Source organism: Melospiza georgiana, chromosome 4 (assembly GCF_028018845.1).
Source record: "Melospiza georgiana isolate bMelGeo1 chromosome 4, bMelGeo1.pri, whole genome shotgun sequence".
Taxonomy (NCBI): Eukaryota; Metazoa; Chordata; class Aves; order Passeriformes; family Passerellidae; genus Melospiza; species Melospiza georgiana.
This window is the reverse complement of record NC_080433.1, coordinates 42222454-42242726: the sequence shown is the minus strand read 5'-3', so window position 1 is coordinate 42242726 and position 20273 is coordinate 42222454. Positions and strand designations below refer to the sequence as shown.

Sequence of the window (20273 nt, the reverse complement as noted above, 5' to 3'; positions counted from 1 at the left end):
CTCAGCATGATGGGAATGTTACCAAGTGGTATGATGCCTACTTCAACAGACCAAGGCCATATTTTACAAATGAAGGTTTTCCAAACCCACCATGCATAGAAGGAAAAGAAGACCTGAGTGGGAAAGAAGAGATATATGTCATAGGTGCTGATACTACATGTCTGATACCAGGCAGTCAAGACAAAATATGCAATGGCCCACTGAAACCAAGAAGGCAGTACCTGTAAGTACATTTGTCTTCATGTTTGTCCAAAAAAAGATTTAAGTATAATATAGATTTATGCAAATTCTCAAAACATATAGTTAAATTAGAAAAGGAGGAAAACTGATCATCATATGTATCTAATTTTAATTTTTGCCTGAGTCTAGATATGTGAGACAATTTTTTTACAAAATTTTCAAGCAAAAAAAGATTCTTATTGAGTTCTTAAATTAAATAAATCCAAATTTGAGATAAGTAATTCACACTGGAATTTTTTATACATTTAAGATTTTGGCACACTTCTTGCTGTCTGTCATAATGTCACTTTTGCAGGTGGAAAATGATTTAATATTATGTTATACTAAACTTAAATATGTTTTTTTAGTTTTTAAGTGAAACCATACTTAAGAAAATGCACATCAACTTTATTTCATTACTTCTCCTGGTTTTCTTTCACAGATTTAAGTTCAGAGCAACTAACATTAAAGGGCAGTTTACAGATTCTGACTATTCTGACCCTGTCAAAACATTGGGTAAGAAGACTGTAATTTACTAAAGTATTTCTCTAAAGTCTACACAATTCCATGTTTCTTTTTAATACAGTGGTTTCCACTAAGTCAGTAATCTCTGTGTTGTTGGATGCAGTTTAACTAGAATGACTGAAGAAATATATCCATTGCCTTGTATGTCCTTTTGAGGTAGTCAAGGGATTCTACAGCCTGGACTGTTAAATGAAGAGGCATTATTGACAAAGTTTGTTTGCAGAGATTCAATTATACCAGTACAAATGTTGCCAGGATAGTTCATCTTGTTTTGCAAACTGCCAGTAGCTGTTCTGTTTGTGCTGTTTCCTTCTGTGTTGTATGTGGAATAAGTACTGGATGCATGACAAATTGACTGGGTGCCCTGGACCAAGGAATGGTGGCTGAATGGAGTTCATCTGGCTGGCAGCTGGTCCCTAGTGGAATTCCCCAGGGCTCAGTATTTGGCCACTCCTGTTTAATGTCCCTGTTGATGACCTGGCTGAGGGGATCTAGGGCACCCTCAGTCAGTTTGCAGATAACACAAGTTTGGCAGGAGTGTTGATCTGCTGGAGGGCAGGAAGGCTCTGCAGAGGGCTCTGGACAGGCTGGATCAGTAGGCCAAGGCCAACTGGATGAGGTTCAATAAGGCCAAGTACTGGGTCCTACACTTGGTCCCAACAACCCCATGCAGTGCTGCAGGCTGGGTACAGAATGATGCCCAAGGGATAAAGCAGCTGAGGGTGCTGGTCAACAGCAGCCTAACATGAGCCAGCTGTGCCCACATGGCCGAGAAGGCCAATGGCATCCTGGCCTGGATCAGCAATAGTGCGGCCAGCAAGACCAGGTACAAGTATTGTCCCCCTGTACTTGGCACTAGTGAGGTCACACCTTCAGTCCTGTGCCCAGTTCTGAGCTCCTCAGTACAAAAAACATTGAGGTGCTGGAGCATGTTCAGGGAAAGGTAATGGAGCTGATGAAGGGTCTGGAGCACAAGTCCTGTGAGGAGCAGCTGAGGGAGCTGGGGTCATTTAGGCTGGAGAAAGGGAAGCTCAGGAGAGACCTTATCACTCTCTACCTCAAAGAAGGTTGTGGCAAGATAGGTGTCGAAATCTCCTCCCCAGTAGCAATCAATAGGACAAGAGGAAAGGTGGTGACAGGGGACGTTTAGGTCAGATATAAGGAAAAATTTCTTCACAGAAATAGTGCTAAGATTTGAGCAGGCTGCCAAGGAAAGCGGTAGTCACTATCACTGGAGGTATTCCAAAGATGTGTAGATGTGGCACTTAGAGACTAGATTTCTGGTGGCCTTGGCAGTGCTGGGTTAGCAGTAGGACTTGATGATCTTAAAGGTCTTTTCAAATCTAAATGATTCTATTATTATATTCCAGTGAGCTTAATGGCAGGTCATTTGAGGGCATGACCCTTTAGCCCCTTCATCCTTTAGATATAGAAAAAGCTCTATATTAATTAATAAATTAATATTGTCTAATAGAATTCATCTGGTTCTAAAGTCACTAGCAAATAGGCCAGCAGTTATTTGGTTGGAAATCAAACATAATTCCTTCTTGGCCAAGTTGATATACCCCCAAAATTGGGAATGGCATCTCTTGTAGCAGATTGCAATAAGATCTGTTAGTTCTTTTAATATATTTGTAAGTCAAAAACTTACTTAGCTCAGCCTTAGCCCTGACTTTCTGAAAATGAATATCAAGACAACTGGATGACTACCCAGAAGAATTTTAGTGGGCACATATTTTTCATTTGGCATTCATCTTCTGTGATATGAGCTCCCTTATTCATCTAATCAATTTTAGGAATTTGTTACATGATCTGATACTGAAGACCCTGAAATGCTAATTCATTACCTGAATAATCTGAAAGGATCTGGTACTATTTCTCCAGCCCAGAATGCTTTGGAAAGTGCAACATAAAAGTTGTCTTTATATGTTCTGAGTTTAAAAGTTTTAAGCAAATGAAGCAAATATTTTTACCAGTAGGGGAAAGATAGTGTGTCCAATCAGGGAAAACAAATTTAGTGGAAATGAGTCCAACTGTATCCCATCCTCTGGGTAATTTTCTCCTTTCTAACAGAAAAATCCGCAATACTTAGTGGCAGGGAGATAGTGTAATTCGTTGCCTTATGTATTGTTACTGAAAACTTGCAACATTTTCTACCTTGTACATGATAAATAAGCAAGATATGTTTGTATGCTGAATAAAATGCAGCAGGGAAAAAACCAAAACAGGGATAAATTCCCCAGCTATGAGGAGAAATGGGTCTCCTCATACTCATCCAATGCCTTCTATGCTAAACTTTAACATCAAGCCCTGCTTTTTAAGGCCAGATTACAGCATATTTTTGTCTGGTCTTAGCTTCTAAATTTCAGAGCTTCTAAATTTCATTGTAATTCCATCTTATGTGGAATAGATAATCAAAAGCTCTTTGAAAGCTTTCTTACAAGTGTTGGGAAATCAACATCAAGTTGATATATCACAAGTGATGCAGCTACTGCAGTTGAATGGTCCTGAAGATAGAGCACTCTCTTAACACATGGCATGAGGAACCTTGCCCAAGAGTTTCCTTAGAGAAGATGCTTGGTTATAGGAACTTCCAGATTGCTCTAGAAATATAATTCAGAAAAATGCCAAAAAGTCAGCTTTTATAAATCTTGCAACCCAATTACTTCTACTGCACTCAAAACATCAGCTGCTCTCCAGGAGAAATTTATGCTGCCTGGAATCCAAATTGCAATTTTATTTTAAATCAGATAGCTTCTTTAATAATAATCTTTAATAATAATGTAGGTTTCCAACATTATACTTTCATTTTATGAGCTGAAACATTAATTTAAATTCTGGCAGATGTATTCATACCAGTTCAAAAAATCCTACATTGCTCTGGTTTCTAAATCTACTGATATAAAAAATCTTTGATTTGGAAAATATGCAAGTTAATATTTTGGTGCAATTTAATATTATGTGTTTGAACCAGAAAAAAATATAGAAAATCATGAGAAATCATTTTGTGAGACATGTCAGATGCTCTTGTAGATAATAGGAATTTTGTTAGGGAGGAACACTGAAGCAGAAGTCATGGAAATATACAGCTGCTGAAATGTTTTTTAATTATAGTAAAGGATGCATTTTAATAGGGCGCCCACCCACCCAATCATATTTGTTGTACCACAACCTTCTTTTGACCCGGAGAGGGGGAGTTTATTCTTCACAATCCATGACTCTCATTGCAAAGTTATTGTCCATGCTACAATGAAAGGTCAGCATTTTTCCATAAGATAATTAAGGTACAGTGATAAATACTGTTTAAACTTGTAATACATTAAGGCAGCTTGTAACCTTTTTGTAAACTCCAATGGTTTTTTAGATCACTCTGGGGCAACTGGTAGTTCTGTGTAAGTGCACCTTTTCCATGTTAAATATAAAGCTGATGAGACAGGAAATAATCAAAATGGGATTTCCTGACACTGTCTTTTGCGTAGAAACTGACCTTAAGGTATTTTATTATTGCAATTTTTTATCATCATGTATTGAGTACAGTACTTCAGAATTATACATCATGATATTCTCTATTTTGTCTCCTTTTCCATGCCCATGATTATCTCTACAGACATTCCTATAAAGATATGTTTAGTTCTCCCTTGTTGCAAAGAAGCATGAGAAAATGTGGGGTTTTAATTCTTGGTTGGCATCCTACCAGCAGTGTTTTGTTTAATAACATTTGCATTTTTTGGATTAATGTTAATTGCACATTTTAACATAGACTTCAATGTGCAGTGCAAAATAGATATAACTTTTGTAGAGGTTTCTTGGATATTCTTCTCTTCTTTCACTTTGCTAACACTTTTGCCCTGTCACTGTGAAAAGTGAGTGGCAGGAACTTTTTCATTCCTTTTCTCATTGAAATATTTTTGTATGTACTTGGTTTTCTATCCTATTATCTCAACCTAATATTAAACTTTTTCTTTGTAATGTCCAGTGTTGCATCTAAAATTTTACTAATGCAGTGGAAGTATTGTTTCAGGTGTTTTTCAAACTATACTGAATTCTGTTGTCTCTCACTTCATACAGGCCTGATATTGCTTATTAATGTCCGTCTCAGTCTATAATAATCTTGCACTTTCTTCTGATAAATTTCTAACTAGCCTACTGCTTCCTATGCTGTAGCTGATTATTGTAGCTGATTATTCCTGCCTACATGTAGAACCATGCACTTGTTCTTACAAAAGTTTATCCTACTGTTTTAAGGTGACTTCTTATGATAAATCAGGATCATTTTGAATTTTAATCACATTCTCTTGTGTACATCAGTCCAGATCATTTGCAATATACTCTCAAATCCAAAAATCATCCAAAAAGCCAAGACTATGGTGTTTCACAGTGTGTCCTTGGGAGGATGTCATTCCTTGTCTGGGAAATAGTTTCATATGGCAGGAAGCAGTACATTTTCTCCTTCTCCCTGAGGCTAAACAGGAGCTAAGTTTTTCTACAGTGGACCATCAAGTGGAGGTGAATGTCAATAAAAGGGAACAATACCAGCAGTGGAATTCCCTTACTTTTCTTATTTTCACTGTTGTCTAAGAGAAAAAGAGGGTGAGTTTCATTTGAGGTACAGGATTACAGGAAGGGTGGGAAGTTAAATGAGCCCCAGAAATTTAGCATTATAGAAGTTCAGATCTAGAAACTACTAAGCTAAATAGTTTATCAGTTTTTGAATGGGCTTTCATTCTCGCCTGGAAGGACTGATTAGAATACTAACACCTTTACTTTGCTATCATAGAGGCCTTTATGATTACTTTTGATCTACTACTGGTGGTTATTCCTAACAATATCACCAATTCTCACATAAACCAGGAGCATGAGTTATTGGTCAGTGAGGCAGATTAATCCAGAAAGTTGAGATCTCATCATTAGTTCAGTTCTTTCAGCACCCTTAAAATACCTCCAAAAATAGTATGTTTTTCTTTGTGTCTGTGAGTGGCAGCTGCAGGTCTTGTTTGTTTGGAGTTGTGTCTCCCTTTTCCACTTGAGGAGCTGGAGCAGTCCTGCAGAGACTGAAGCAGGAGCTGAGCTCAGGCCAGTGCTCAGACTGATGTTCCTGCAGTATAGACTGACCTTAACCTGTCCAGCAGGCAAAACTGAAAAACACCAGGCAACACCTGCACATACAGCTGTATTAAAATAATGTGTTGGATAGATCAGCAATGCTTAGGAACCCTTACATAAACTCTTTCTCGTTTTGTTATACTTTTCTTTCTGAAGCAGCTCTTCAACAAACATAACATGGGTGCAGTTATACAGAGACTGAAAGGGTCTTTCATTATTCCCTAATTTCATATTGTCAGAAATTTAAAAATTCTAAAGAGTCTATGATATATTAGCTTTCTGCTTTCTGTTGCAGGTGAAGGACTGACAGGAAGATCTGTAGAAGTTGTCCTTGCTGTTACTTTGTGTATCATTTCAGTTGTTCTTTTGGTGGCTGCAGTATATGCTTTTGCAAGGTGAGATTTATACATTCTTGCCATAGCTGGTTTGAAAACACTCAAAAATGGTTTAAAGAAGAGTTGAAACTGTCCTATAAGTGCAACTAATCTGTAATTACAAAATGTATTGATTTTTTGGTTGGGTGGTTGTTTTGTTTTGGTTTTTTATGTAGAACTTTAGGGAGAGAGAACTCACAAAAATTGAGTCTAGTGAGGGTAACCTCCATAGATGAAGAAAATTCAACTTCTCCAGAGGGTAAATCAGAGTGGTGGCCTTTCTTAACCTTTCAGAGCCACTTCTCTATTGACAGATCAGAGTGTCAGCTGGTTGTAGTTATCATGATGGCTAATACTATCTACAGCTGGGTATGAAGTAAATATTTCAATTATATTTTCTGTTTTCCTAATAAATTTATGAGTTAAATACATTGAGTTCTCACATGGGGAACACAAATTGAGTTTTAATTCAAGTAGTGAACAAAATATCCATGTAAAGAAGCAGGATGTGTACTGCACACATGGTGCTAGTTTCCTCATTCATCAGTTCTGTTCTTACTCAGCTGCATTATTCAGGCATTACCAAAGAATTTATGTAGGAAAACTAAAAGAATACATCATGTAGATTCTTTCCTCTGAATTTTAGGCAACATAAATTTGACTAAATTACACCGTTATGAGGGAGACAACAAAAAAAGCCAAGGAAGGATTCTTGGCAACCATTTTTCAGTTTCAGCCTGTCAAATCAAAGCATTGACATATGTGTCCTTAAATATTTTGCATGTGTATTTTTCACTGTTATTTTCCATTTAGAATTCGGCAAAAGCAAAAAGAGGGAGGCACATACTCCCCACGAGATGCTGAAATTATTGACACAAAATTCAAACTGGATCAGCTGATCACAGTGGCAGACCTGGAGCTGAAGGATGAGAGATTTACACGGTAAGCATACTCCTTAGGCAAAACAGTAGCCCGAAGGGTCTGTAGCCATGACCCCTTTCTGACCTTTGCTTGTTTGGAAGTGTTTGTGCTGTTCTTATTTACACAGGTCACTGAGATCCTTTTTCAAAGAATGACCTCCATCCTCAAGACACTTCTCACTAGCTTTTAGAAAATCACTTAATCTTAAGCCCTTTTTACAACAAGATAAAAATCTAAGTGCAAATCACTGTTTAATTGTTAGCCAAAGAAGGGTTACATGTTTTAAACATTTAGAATTTCTGAGTGTTTTTAATGGCCCAATTTTTTGTTTAGGCTGCAAAATTGCACAAGCTTTCTGAAACAGCCAGACTCCTGGAAGTCCCTGACAACTAATTCAAGAACAAATCAACTAGCTCAAGAGCAAATCTGTCATCGTTAATTGACATTTTGAAAACATTTGTCTTTTTTGAAAAAGGGATTGGCATAACATCTGGGTTTCTGTGGAGCTCAGCACACTGGCTATCCTAAAAATCTACTCATTTAAGGTGCATGCAGCAATTCACATTTTGTACCTGACAAGAAATCTTGTCACAGATATTTATTAGAAGAATTGCTTTTTGAGTTCCAGAAATGTTGATATTATTCAACAAATAAATATACAATGATGATTATAATATAAATATAATGGTGATATAAATAATATGCGACATCCAACTGTGTTAGAAATATTTGGTGAACGTTCTTCACCTGTCTGTATTTTCCCTGCTGTCTCACAAAACACTGTGGTAGGCAGTCTCCTTAAAGACGAGAAGCCCAAAATAGTCTTGTCCTAGTAGCCAGATATCCTACTGTTGCAGACTAGGAATAGCTGGAAGATGAAAGGTTGTAGCTGTTGACCTGGGGTTTTTGTGTATGTCTGTGTGTGGTACAGAGTAAGTTGATTGCATGTACAAACCTGTTCAAAATAGAGCACACAAGAATGGCTGCTGGTGACAGATGAGAAAACATACTGGGAATCATCTGGAACTCATTGATGTAAGGGCTGGGGTATGTCCTGTGCGGGGCACTTGCTCAGATAGCAGAATTTAGTACTGCTAATAACAGTGCAAAGCATCCTCTAAAGGCAGAACCATTGCCAATGCACTGCAGTAGCTGTGCTTCAGATAAATTATCTCCATGGATTTTCAAAATTACCTTGTTTCCACATTGTTAGCTGAATAAGAATAGTACTAATGTTGTTTATGTACTAAAGTGTTAATGGATTTTACTTCCAGATACTCTTCATTTTTCTTTAGACGCAAGGAGATTTTTGTCATCCAGTAAGTTTTTGTATTATTGAAACAACATGGTGTGCTTTCCATTCTCTTCTCTTCACCTGTGTGTTATCATACTATAGGAAATGATATAGCTAATCAGAATGAAGCATCAATCTTTGCAGATATTCTAATGGCAAACAATGGTATTTTTTATAGTGAAATCATGTATATTGTTAGTCTCTGATGTTGAATTAATGGGCTCCCACAACTATTTTCAAATAAATCAGGGTAATTTTTAAATGGAAATTATAACACAGTATGGCAGTATAGCCTTGGTGTAAACAACCTATCCTTGAAACAAAAGCAGTGTAAATGTGACATAAGAAACATGCTGCTTCTTTCCTTTGGAAGTTAGGATATATATACTTAAGAGAAATTTGGTCTTTCCCTCAACTTTCTTTTGTACTCACACTGCAGCTGTTTCATACTATGTTCCTGCAATCTCAGCAACATACCCACACAGTCAAATCCTTTGTTGGTTTGCAGAACCATTCTGCCACTTTTCTGTCTGAATTATCTGTATTTGAAATTTTTACAGTCTCACACTCTAAAGGGTAATTGAAAACTGTAATATTTCATACTTATGTACACTTCATTATGTGATTTATGCACAGCAAGACCTTTACTGGATAGTGCTTCAGCAGTTTTAGTTACATCACCCTTATTTTAATGAGTCAGTCTCACTTTTTGGTTTGCAATTTGCCATGTCCTTCCATCTCTATTTTTCTCTTCCCTCTTTCCAACTGTCCTTTAATGGCCAAAAGCAAAGACTTTCTACTTCTGTCATTGTAGGGCACAGGATGGAGCTGTTAAAATTTTGGATTATTATTTTTCAAACTGCACTGGTACTGAACCTACAGCAGGCTCCTTGCCCAGGTCCTTTGCTGAACATTATGACAAACTGATGAAGTATAGGCACTAATTGAGAGCTCCTCAGGACAGGATTCATGACTTCTTTTCATCTGGAAGACAGAAAATGTGCCCTGAGGAACTCTCCTAGATAACATACATATAGTAATGAGGGGCAGGATGTGCTTTATCCATCAAAAATTCTTTAGTTTATTTTGGCTTTTGTTTTTTTAAGCCTCTAAGAATCTTTCACTATGTGTAATATTCTGTTCTGGTAAAGTCAATGACAAGAAGGGACATTTTAGGTGTCTCTAGTGCTGTCTTTAATACAGTTAATCTTTCCTGGTAATGATGAGTTGTAACAGGGAGCTGGCAGAAGCATGGCAGCAGTACCAAGGCAGCTTACTGAAAAACCTAATGACTAAAATGTTTTTGTTTCCCATTTTTAGACTTCCACAGTTGCATTATAAAAGAACTTTTGTACCTGTTGCAACTGGGGAACAGCTATGCTGAAGTCAATCACAGTCCCAGATCTTGACCTGATCATTCTCATGATTTGTGGCTAAAGCAGTGACATGTCAGCACGTTTAGTTACAGTATTTAATGCTGATGACTGCAGTCTAACCTTCACAAATTTCCCATGTGTTTGAGATGGCCATCACTGCATCTGCACTCCCTACATTGGCTGCATTTAGGCAGCTGTCTCAGCTGTGTTTGCAGTGCTCGCTGTGTCGCAGTTCGTGGCATCTTGCAAGTGTATGAGGAGGGCACAGATGGACAGATTCCTTTTCCAGACTGGCAAGTTTGTATTTTTCAGGCAGCAGAAAATCAACTGAAATCTGGTCCAGCTTCACCCTGAAAGGGCAATGGGGAGTTTGTTTGAAAAGCCTAGGTGAAAACAGGACAATATAGATTTATTCTCACTAGCTACTAATCACTCCATTCACTGCTCATTTGAAGGGGGTATTTTGGAAAACAGGGTTTTTTGTCACTACTCTGACATTATATTATTCAGCTACTATAAATCAATAAAGGCACACACTTGCAGCTGACAGAGTAGAATCAAAATAGTCTGGACTGCTCCATGAGATCCCTCTTGCCTGTCTCTCATCCATTGTCTCCTCAGACATTCTCTCATACTTGGTGGATTGCAGCTTATGATCTTGGCTCATATTCTCAGAAAATTTTGCAGCTGGTATCTCATGAGAAAAACAATAAATTAGAAAAAAATTTATTTTCTGTATGAATATGACTGTAAATACTTTTCATCATTCTTAGATCAAAAATTCAACAGCTTGAAGCTCAGCAAATGTTCAGTATAGGTTAATCAAAACATTATATTTCATACATTTTTATAATTTTTTAATATGAAGTATTTTGCACTGTAAAAGTCAATTTGAGTAGGGAAAGAGAAATTTAAAAGTGCCAAGCATTACATTTTGACAATTTTGAAACTTTTTTGTGGGTAACTGTTTTTTTTTTTTGACTAGGAAATTAAAGGAAAATCAATACTAGTCTTTTAAAATAATAAAAATCATTAAAAATATTATTGACAAACTTCAGTGGCTAAAATTACTAATTCTAGCTAGCACATATACACTCACTCTCAACAAGTCTTTCTTAAGCATTTGACCAATGGTAGGTAGTTTCAGAGGGCATGCAGGGAATTAAGTCCTACAGAATTTAGTGGAAAATGTGATCTTCTTTATGGATCCCAAATGACAACTTTGAATGTTTGGGACAAACATTGCATTCCATGATGGTGGACATGGTGTGAGACAACAGTAAAAAACAACTTTGTTCAAAACATACATAGCCCATCAATCTAAACTGGATTAAACACTGTTTCATTAAACTCACTGAATATATATATATACTGGATGCACTCATCACTTACCTGACTTAGAACAGGTCCACAGGGTTTGCCAAGTCACTCTTCAAGGCAGACACTAATCTTCTGTGAATAAACTCTATCCCTAAATTTTCAGTGTGTGCCAGGTTTGGTGAGATACAAGTTACTCCTCCCTGTTCCAGGTGCTTACCTAGGAGACAACTTCTCTGGCACCCTACTTTTGCAGTGGTTTCCACAGCAAGGATGAAGCCATTTAGATCCCTGACTTTTAAAAATCTGTCCTTGAGAAGTTGAACCTTGTGGTTGATCATTTTAGGCTTTTGTTTCACTCTGTGTGAGACAGCTTGTCAAGAAAGTGAGGTCAGAAGAAATATTTCTGCATGACAGCCACTGTAGCCCCTGCAAATACCAGGTAATTAGAACTCCTTATGGCAAAGTGTTGTAAAGAAAAGGATTGTCTGATCTCATCTTTCCTATATACTATGCATTCAATGGGTGTCTATATTTGAGGTAACAGTTTTGCAGACACATTTATTCCTATAGACCAGCTTGATACTTGGTGTAGACAGACCTGTCTTCCTTTGAGTAGGAATAGGCTTGGCTTCTGCCTTGTCTTTTTCTTTAGCAGGTTTCCCTTTAGTAATTAGCTATCAAAAAGAGGCTTCCTGAAGTTTGTGCTCCAGGAGAACAAGGTTTGTGGATCTATGTGTCCTGATTCAATGGAAGAAATGAGCATGTGTTTTCTTTCCTTAGGCCTTTAATGTGTAGGAAGGGTTAAGCTCAATATTGCTCTCAATTAACTTGTTAAAAATTAGTTCCTCTGTTGGTCCTAGGAAGTGTCAGTGGTGCTTATGAGTTAAGCCTTTTGCCTACATAGTAATTTCTGTAGTTTTCTGGTTGGACGAAGTTTTAATTCCCTGCGGATTTCAGATGATTGACCCAGAGAGAAAGCTGAGTCTGTGTGACAATATGTCTTCAGTTATCACTGCCAACACAAATAAATGGCTTCTTTCTAGCTCTATCATATGTAATCTGAGTGGGATTCAGATTTTTGATAGTCTTCAAAAAAACCCCACACATGAAACAATACACTGTTTTAAAAGAAAATCAGATTTAATGCTATAAAGCATTCTTTATCTTAGAGAATGTTTTTCTTTCCTCATATCAAAGTCAGGCAAGTGGGAATCTGAAATGATCCAGCTGAAATAAGGACATTTTCAACTTCATGGCTTGATTCTGAATTGTGCTCATAAAGATCTAGTGATATTAATATTTTAAGTTTTGTACAAAACACTGGGAAATCTGGAGGACAAGATTACATACAGATGAGTATTTGTTCGTTGACAAAATACTGTAAGATTATTACTATGTATTCCAAGTCAAGAGACATAGAAAAAATACTATTTTTTAGGCCTAAGAATGTTGAAATTGGGAATTGCTGGAAGTCTTTAGTGAGAACACAAAATTCATGCCTTCTGAAGGTCCTTACACAGCAAAGCCAACACCTTTGCCACAGTCAGACAAGTTAGACATTAACTTTCCTATAAGCCCTTTAAAGTAAATCATCTTATGAGCTGCCAAGCTACTGCTATGTGCACTTGCTACTGACAAAAGTCTGACAGTTCAGTAGTTCTAAAAATCACTTAAATTCCTACAGATAGGTTAAAATGTCAAGCCATAGATCCCTTGCTTCTTAAACAAAAACTAGACTTTTACTGTATAAAACTGTATAAACAAAAAGTATACTTATACTGTTGGATCCATGTACCTTCAGCCCTGAAATACTGAATTACCTGCCTGAATTGATTATGCACAGCACAGAAATAATTTTAATTTCCTAATGACCAAACTGCATTTTTTTACTGCAAATTATGTGCAGTAAACCCCTCATTGTTAAAAATGTGAGAGGAGAGTATTTGAAAAATTACTGGAATGTCAACTGGGACAAGACTTTTTTCTGTTGTTTTGTGGTGAAGATAGGTGAATTCAAAGGAAAGAGAAGTGGAACTTGCCTTCAAAGTCTTATAAAGCTTATAATTTTGACCCCTCAAAAGAGCCTACAAATGCTTCTGTTCTAGTCAAAGACAAACATTTATTTGTGTGCAGTACTTTGGTACAGCTATTGAAAGTCCTTATTTTTGTTAGGAATCTTTAGTTCTACAATGCTGCCAATATTACTAGAAGGTAGTTTCATCTACCACATAATGCAAACAACTTGTGTGATACAATGAGCCCAAGCTACATGTCTAAACATTCTGAATAAATAGAGTGGCATGCTTTCTTATCTTATTGCCTTCTTTTTCACTCTAAAGCTGTCCTTCAGTTGTCCTTCTTAGTAAGCACCTTTATTTCTGTGAATACTTTTAACTCCAGTGAGACTGATCTAGTGAGGTTTTCATAGCCAATTTGCTTTGTTTCAGGATAACTGCTCTAAAAAAATATGTACCACAAAGGCATTCTTCATAGCTTTGAAATTAAATTTTCTGATGCTTAAGAATAAATTATTCAACAATTGCATTAATTTCATTTTATCTCAATTAAAATTTAAATAATTAATAATCATTTAATAAAATATTTTTAAAGCAATTTTTCTTTCTCTACTAAAATTGTGGAAGCAATACAGTAGACTTTGTACTATAGAACATTTTTTGTAATATTTTCTGTAAGGATGTATATTTAGAGGAACAGACATATAAAACGGGTAGTCAGAGTTTTTGAAGGAGTGGGTTATCTTTAAAACTGAATTATTACAAACTTTTTACTTGGTCATTTAAACAAGCTTTCTGAGTCTGAGTGCTCAAAATTTGGTTTCTAAATCCATTCAGAGGCAATTTTGACCAAGTTTCAAGGCCATCTGAAAGTCCTCTGAGTATAGATGCTCATGTTTCACCTTCATGAAACCTGCTGTGAGATCAAGTTAAAGATTTAATATGTATCACAGTTTTAAAAATTGGCATATACAAAACCAGCCATGAACATGTGAAAAATGAAGATAAAACCAGGACACTAATTTTTAAAATCTTTAGAAAACAACCACAGCTGTGGTTTCTGTAGAGGCACACCAGTATCATGACTCATCTTTACTCATTTTAGATATCTGCTTCAAATGAGATGAAATTACACCTATTTCTCCTCATTGATTATAAAAGAAATATAGAGTGACTGAGAAGTAGGCGTCTGTGTTCAGTCAGATTGATCCTACCCTGATGTTCTGAACTGGCCTTTAGGAGAATGACATTGGGTCAAGAATGCAAAATGAAGCCTGTCAATGTGTGTGTAGTGGTGTGCAGCAAGTATGGGTTTCTCAGGGCCATATGAGGCCAGAGAACTGTAAGTGATCTAAAGAAAATGACAGAAACTGTAACTATGTAATTCATATCTGCTGATACCTGAGATAAGAACTAATAAAGACAATCACCCAAGGTATCTGAATTTGAATCCGTAAGAGAAACCAATCTTTAGGTACATGGTATTTAATCTAGAACCTATTAAAATGCACAACATTGGTTAACTCTCAGCTTGCTACATTTAACAAAGATCTCTGTTTCAGGTTGCTTAGTTATAGAAAATCCATCAAGTAAGTTTACTAAAGATTTTTATGTTATGTGTTCATTGGTGAGTCTTAATGTGTGGTTCCTTCCTCAATGTTAGAAAAAAGCTCCAAGCTGCGTATAAATCATAAAAGCATGACTAATTGCATGGTAACTGGAGAAATGCTTTCTCTCTCTCTGGGGTGAAGCCTGCATGTCTGTGTTTTAGCTTGGGAAGTAATACAGGGTTATTTAAACTCCTCAGGATTTAAAAACCATGTCATTATGAGAATGAGGTCACTGCAATATTTTATATGTCTAAAACCTTGCAATGTGTAAAATGTTTTCTGTCTGACAAAGAAGTATTATGTACCTTAGGATGCAATAACAAATTTACTTTAATGTCAAAACCTCGCTTGAAATGCTGTTACCTATAAAAACAATCACAGCCTACAGTACTGTTAACATTAGCAAAATTAAAAATGTTGTGAGGGGGAACAACAAGGGGATAAAATGTTTCTCTTTTAAGTGATCGAAAAGAAATCAAATAAGCATGCTGTAAGCAATTTCTAATTTTCTGCCTATAAGTATCATTTTCCATTGAACTGGAAAATATTGTTTATTAATAAATTACAGTTATATAAAAAGAATGATAAAGATATTCCCTATGGGTTTCTAATTCTGCTGTCTTTACTTTCAGGCCAATAAGCAAGAAATCCTTTCTACAACACGTTGAAGAGCTTTGCACAAACAACAACCTAAAGTTTCAGGAAGAATTTTCGGTATGTTGCTAGCAGTTGTCACAACATCGCAAGACCTTCAGTCGTTTCATGTGTCACATTTCACGTCCATTTTAAGCAGGCAAGGCCATGAAGGACTCTGGCCTTGATAATCAATACCCAATTACCAGGTTGATTGTTTAGAAAGTAACAGTACACTGATTCTGCAGCCTATACTACAACCTGGTCAGAATTATTCACCTTAGTGTCAGCCAAAGATGATCTTTAGTCTCCAACATTTCAAGACCACCATATTTATGTTTTTACATATCTAGTCTTGCATATGTAGGTTATCTAAGAACAAGTTAAGAGTTTTCTAACATATATACAGGTGTATTTAACAGCTATAAATATGTTTGTTTTCCTGAGTGTTGATGACTCCAAAAGGAGAGTTAATGTACATTCTGTAAAATTTTCAGGCCTCAGTCATACTGCCATGAAACTCAGGGATGTTTTTCTTTCATAGATTTTGGTGCAGAAAGTCAAAGGTTTGTACATGGTACTTTGGCTTTTGTTCCTCTACATGTAATAGGGCATATTTCTTATGCTCTTGAGAATAGCTTCCAAATGAATAGTCTCCATTTCCTTACATGAGCAGATGAACACAGCCAGCCTGCATTTCTGAAAGGGGCCTCATTCTCAAAATATACATTACAGATAATATAATACATGTATAATTCCAAATTTAAATCTCAAAGTTTTCACTATTTTCATTAAGTAGTATTTTATGGCTATCATATTTTTTTCTCAACAATAACTTCTTGTTATTTCAGAATCTTTATCATCATTATCTTTCTTAACACATACAGTCATTTGCCCAAAAAAAATTTGTCAGTGTCCAGTGACTTTATTATTTTATAAATTTACCATGAATAATTTACCAGTTGGATTAACAAAAATGAAAACTTAACAATTGGCTTTTCTTTTGCTAGATATATTTAGATATATTTCAGTTTCCAAGAAAGCACTAACAAAAGTGTATAAATATTAATGGTATTACCTACAGAGTTTTTTGCTATGCTCATTAGGTAAAATTTGTCTGGATTTAATGATAAAAAGCACCATAAAATTCTCAGAGCAATAAAGTAGAAGTGTTATTTCACTTGACCAAAAAATGATTATAGTTACATTATGCATGACTGAACAGATGAAAAGTTTCAATATCAGTAACACTTGACATATTAACATTCATTACTAGAAGGTCCCTAGTATTACTTTCTTTAGGTGCAACCCACGTTGGCTAAGCCTTACTGCATTGCAACAGCTTAAATCTTAAACAACAGTGTTTTATCAAACCACAATCTGCAATCTGCTTAACATTTAGAGAAATACAAGAAGCTGAGGTCTCCTTAAAATAATGTATATAGTCAACCTATAATAGACAGTTTTATATGTCATTTAAGTTTTCAGTCTTTTTACTCTCTGACCTTCAGCTGCCATGTTTCAGAGTGTAGTGATATCTTCCCAGATGACTTGTCCAAGGGCAGGCAGAATTTGAAGGCATGTTCAGTCCCTCAAAATTAGTCTATCTATGTTTTTTGTAGCACATGTTTTAACAGATAAATGATAGGATTGGCAGCACACTTGGAATTATATTGGTAATGACAATGCTCAGGAACAAGCAGTGCATGCAATAAACAAGTAGACCTCATGATCTGTGTTGTTTTTGTCCTCATGCATAATTCTACTTTTACATAAATGACTTGACCTGAGGGTCCTGCAACATGTGGAGGAAAGATTAGCTAAGACATAAACCCTTGAACATGATGTAAACTCATATCTGAAGCACATAACAAGTGGTGAAACTGGAACAAGTTCCTGTGGAAGCTGTGAATGCCCTATCCCTAGAAGTGGCCAAGCCCAGGTTAGAGGGGACTTAGAGCAGTCAGACCTGGAAGAAGGTTGTCCATGGCGACCTGGGGTTGGGCTAGATTATGTTCATGTCCCTTGCAACTCAAATTGATCTATGGTTCTATGAACAGCATAGTGCTGAGCTTGCTTGGGCTCTCTGTCTGTCTTTGGAAGAGTTAATTCAAGATTACTGGGAATGGAATATGAGGATATGATAATTTACACCAATAAACTGCTAGTATATTCCCTGTGTTGGATTTGGACTGTTTCACCTAACAGTCTTCCTGGACAATTCCAAGATATGCTTTGGTAGACTAGGGATAATTTACAATGGGCAGTTTGTGGACAACAAATATGGTTTGGAGTTTTCCAGCATGAATGTGAGTCTTTCTATTTCACTTACTCTTGTAATCCATGGACATTCCCAGTTTTGTCTAATTTGCCTGACTGACCAAACTTCAGTGCCAGGGCATCTTCAGGGACCAGTCTTGGTTCAATCTTGGTGGACAGGACCTGTGTGTAAATGTGATGAGAAGGGAATCTGGACTTCAGAATGGACCTGGATCCATTTATTGTCAGAAAAGACAAGTTTAAAGAAACCATAGGGAGCCAAAGTAACTAATGACGGGCATCACCTCATTGCTATTCAAACTTGCAGCTACTTCCAGCTTTCCGGCTGATTCCTGTGTCTCTCAATACATTTGGGAACTTATGCTTTTCTAATAACTGGCAAATTACTGAAACAGAAATACTTGTATAATATTTGATTTATGATAAGTTCTGCTCATGAGTAAAAAAACGGAAGTCCTTCAAAGAGTCACCAGTGGCACAAATGTACTACAGTAAACAAAATGCCAATGTTTTATTTCAAAGTGTTATGAGTTTGCAAAGAAACACGGTTTCTGTGACAAGTTGTTGCTGAGTCTGGGAACCCAAATACTCTTCCCCTAAATATGAAAATAATAGATAAGACTGAAATCCCTATTAATGCAGAGAATTGGTATGAGGCCTTTGAGCATTTGTTTGGTTATAGAAGCATCCTTATGAAAATAACAAGATCTGCTTCTCTATTTCCTCTCTACTACAAAGTGCTGTATAAGGGTGCTACTTCTACAGTAGTTTACTGGCAAGCTAAAATTCAGTGGAGTGAGGCAAATGAGGGAAGTTAAAGTTCACGTGGCACGGGATTCCATGGCCCAAAACGTTATTCAAAATAGGCATTTAGTGTATATCCTTCCTTCTTGAAAATATTCAATGACAGAAACTTTATGGGAGAGTTTCAGCTTTTTGAATTAGAGGAATTTTAACATCTCCACCTTTAACTGTGTTTTACACACCAGGATATTTGACAAAATATTTGAATTAACAATGAGAGAAAAGGACTGAAATAAAACAGTCCTGGTTTTCCATTTTTCATTTCCTCTCTTATTTATTTGCTAGGAGATTCCCATTAAATTTTATTCATAAAAGACAGACTGCCTCAAATACCTTGGCAAAAGGGCATAATTAATACTGAGCCTCATAGTAAGGCTATCTGCCCAACTTTTGGAAGTAGCCCATGCAGACGGTAACTGCTAATATTAAAAGACAAATTTGAAGGGATTTCAGCAAAATTTTGTATTGTTCTCATTCAAAGCAAAAAGTAGACCTCTTAATTTATACCATAGATAGATAGATAGATAGATAGATAGATAGATAGATAGATAAATAGATAGATATAAAAAACAGACTTGTGAATAACATTTGTCAAACAAAGAAAAATTCTATTGAAATTAACAATGTATTTAGAATTCTGGATTTTCTGTACCTTCTATTCTTTTAACACCAAAGTCATCACTTTAACACATTTTCTTCATTAACAAGATCTGAAATTGTCGCCACTCTTTTAATCAACTTTGTAAATTATACCTGTTAGTGCACACAAACATCCCCATCAAATAAGTTCCTCAGCATGAATGATTTATCCATCTCTGTTCTCCAGTAATAGAACAAATGGCCAGTTATGAAGCTGCAGTACAACCCAAAATAGCTCTTCCCACCCCTTTCACAAACAGTCCCAAGAACAATAATTAATTGCCAGTTGTCTCAACTTAATTGAATTCTTATCAGTTCTCATGCTGTACCACAAACACTCCCAAACTACAGCAGTCAGGAAAAGGCATTATTTGACTGAATCAGTAGGGCATGGTAACCAAGCATGTGACTTCATGAAAAAAAATCAGAAAACTACAAGATGTGATAGACTGACTTTATCCAGGCTTTTAAAGGTGAAAGTTCATGTAAGCTTAATTGTTCAAGTTGACAGCATTGTCTGCAGTGCTGCATCTAACATTGCTGATTTAACTGGGGTTGACAGTGTGGCGGGAAGCTCTGTAATGCTTCCAGCTGTACTTAGAAATGCACTGTTGCAAAACTGTGGAGTTTTTCTACTTACTGGATGATTGTGCCATATCTTAAAGTTAAGTGGAAAAGTTTTCCAACAAACATTTATTCCTTTGCAGGAACTTCCCAAGTTTCTTGAAGACCTTGCTTCAACAGATGCTGATCTGCCTTGGAACAGGTCTAAGAATCGTTTCCCAAACATAAAGCCATGTATGTGTGTTTACTGACCAACTCCTCCATTTTGCTCTTTACTTTCAATAGTGTAACAGATATTTGGAATGCAAGTGTATTTTTGTTTGATCTGTCTTTGAAATAGCAGCACAATCAAGTCCACATTATGAAATCATTTTCTGTCAAGTAATCCGTCTTTACTTTGCGGGTTTTTTTTTAAAGACAGTTTTATTTGCAAGTAGCTTTTAACTTGCTCTCACAAGCTTTAATATGCAGGTGCAAGAAACTGTAGCCTCAATAGTTTCTTGGCTTTGTAATTCAAGCCATGTAGCAAACTCTTTAAAATTCTTCCTCATTGGTTTTCCCCCCCCCCCCCTTTAGTAAGAAGTAATTTTTTAAAC

General features: G+C 36.3%; 1 protein-coding gene across 1 annotated transcript in view; it reads left to right on the top strand.

Annotated features, from left to right (window-relative positions):
* PTPRQ (protein tyrosine phosphatase receptor type Q) overlaps positions 1 to 20273 on the top strand; it is a 98503-nt gene that overhangs the window by 66464 nt on the left and 11766 nt on the right. Inside the window, exons 32-38 of the mRNA XM_058023292.1 lie at positions 1 to 223; positions 662 to 735; positions 6143 to 6242; positions 7035 to 7163; positions 14710 to 14736; positions 15390 to 15471; positions 19821 to 19911. Coding sequence (XP_057879275.1) covers positions 1 to 223; positions 662 to 735; positions 6143 to 6242; positions 7035 to 7163; positions 14710 to 14736; positions 15390 to 15471; positions 19821 to 19911 — 726 coding nt within the window. The remainder of the gene's footprint in view (positions 224 to 661; positions 736 to 6142; positions 6243 to 7034; positions 7164 to 14709; positions 14737 to 15389; positions 15472 to 19820; positions 19912 to 20273) is intronic.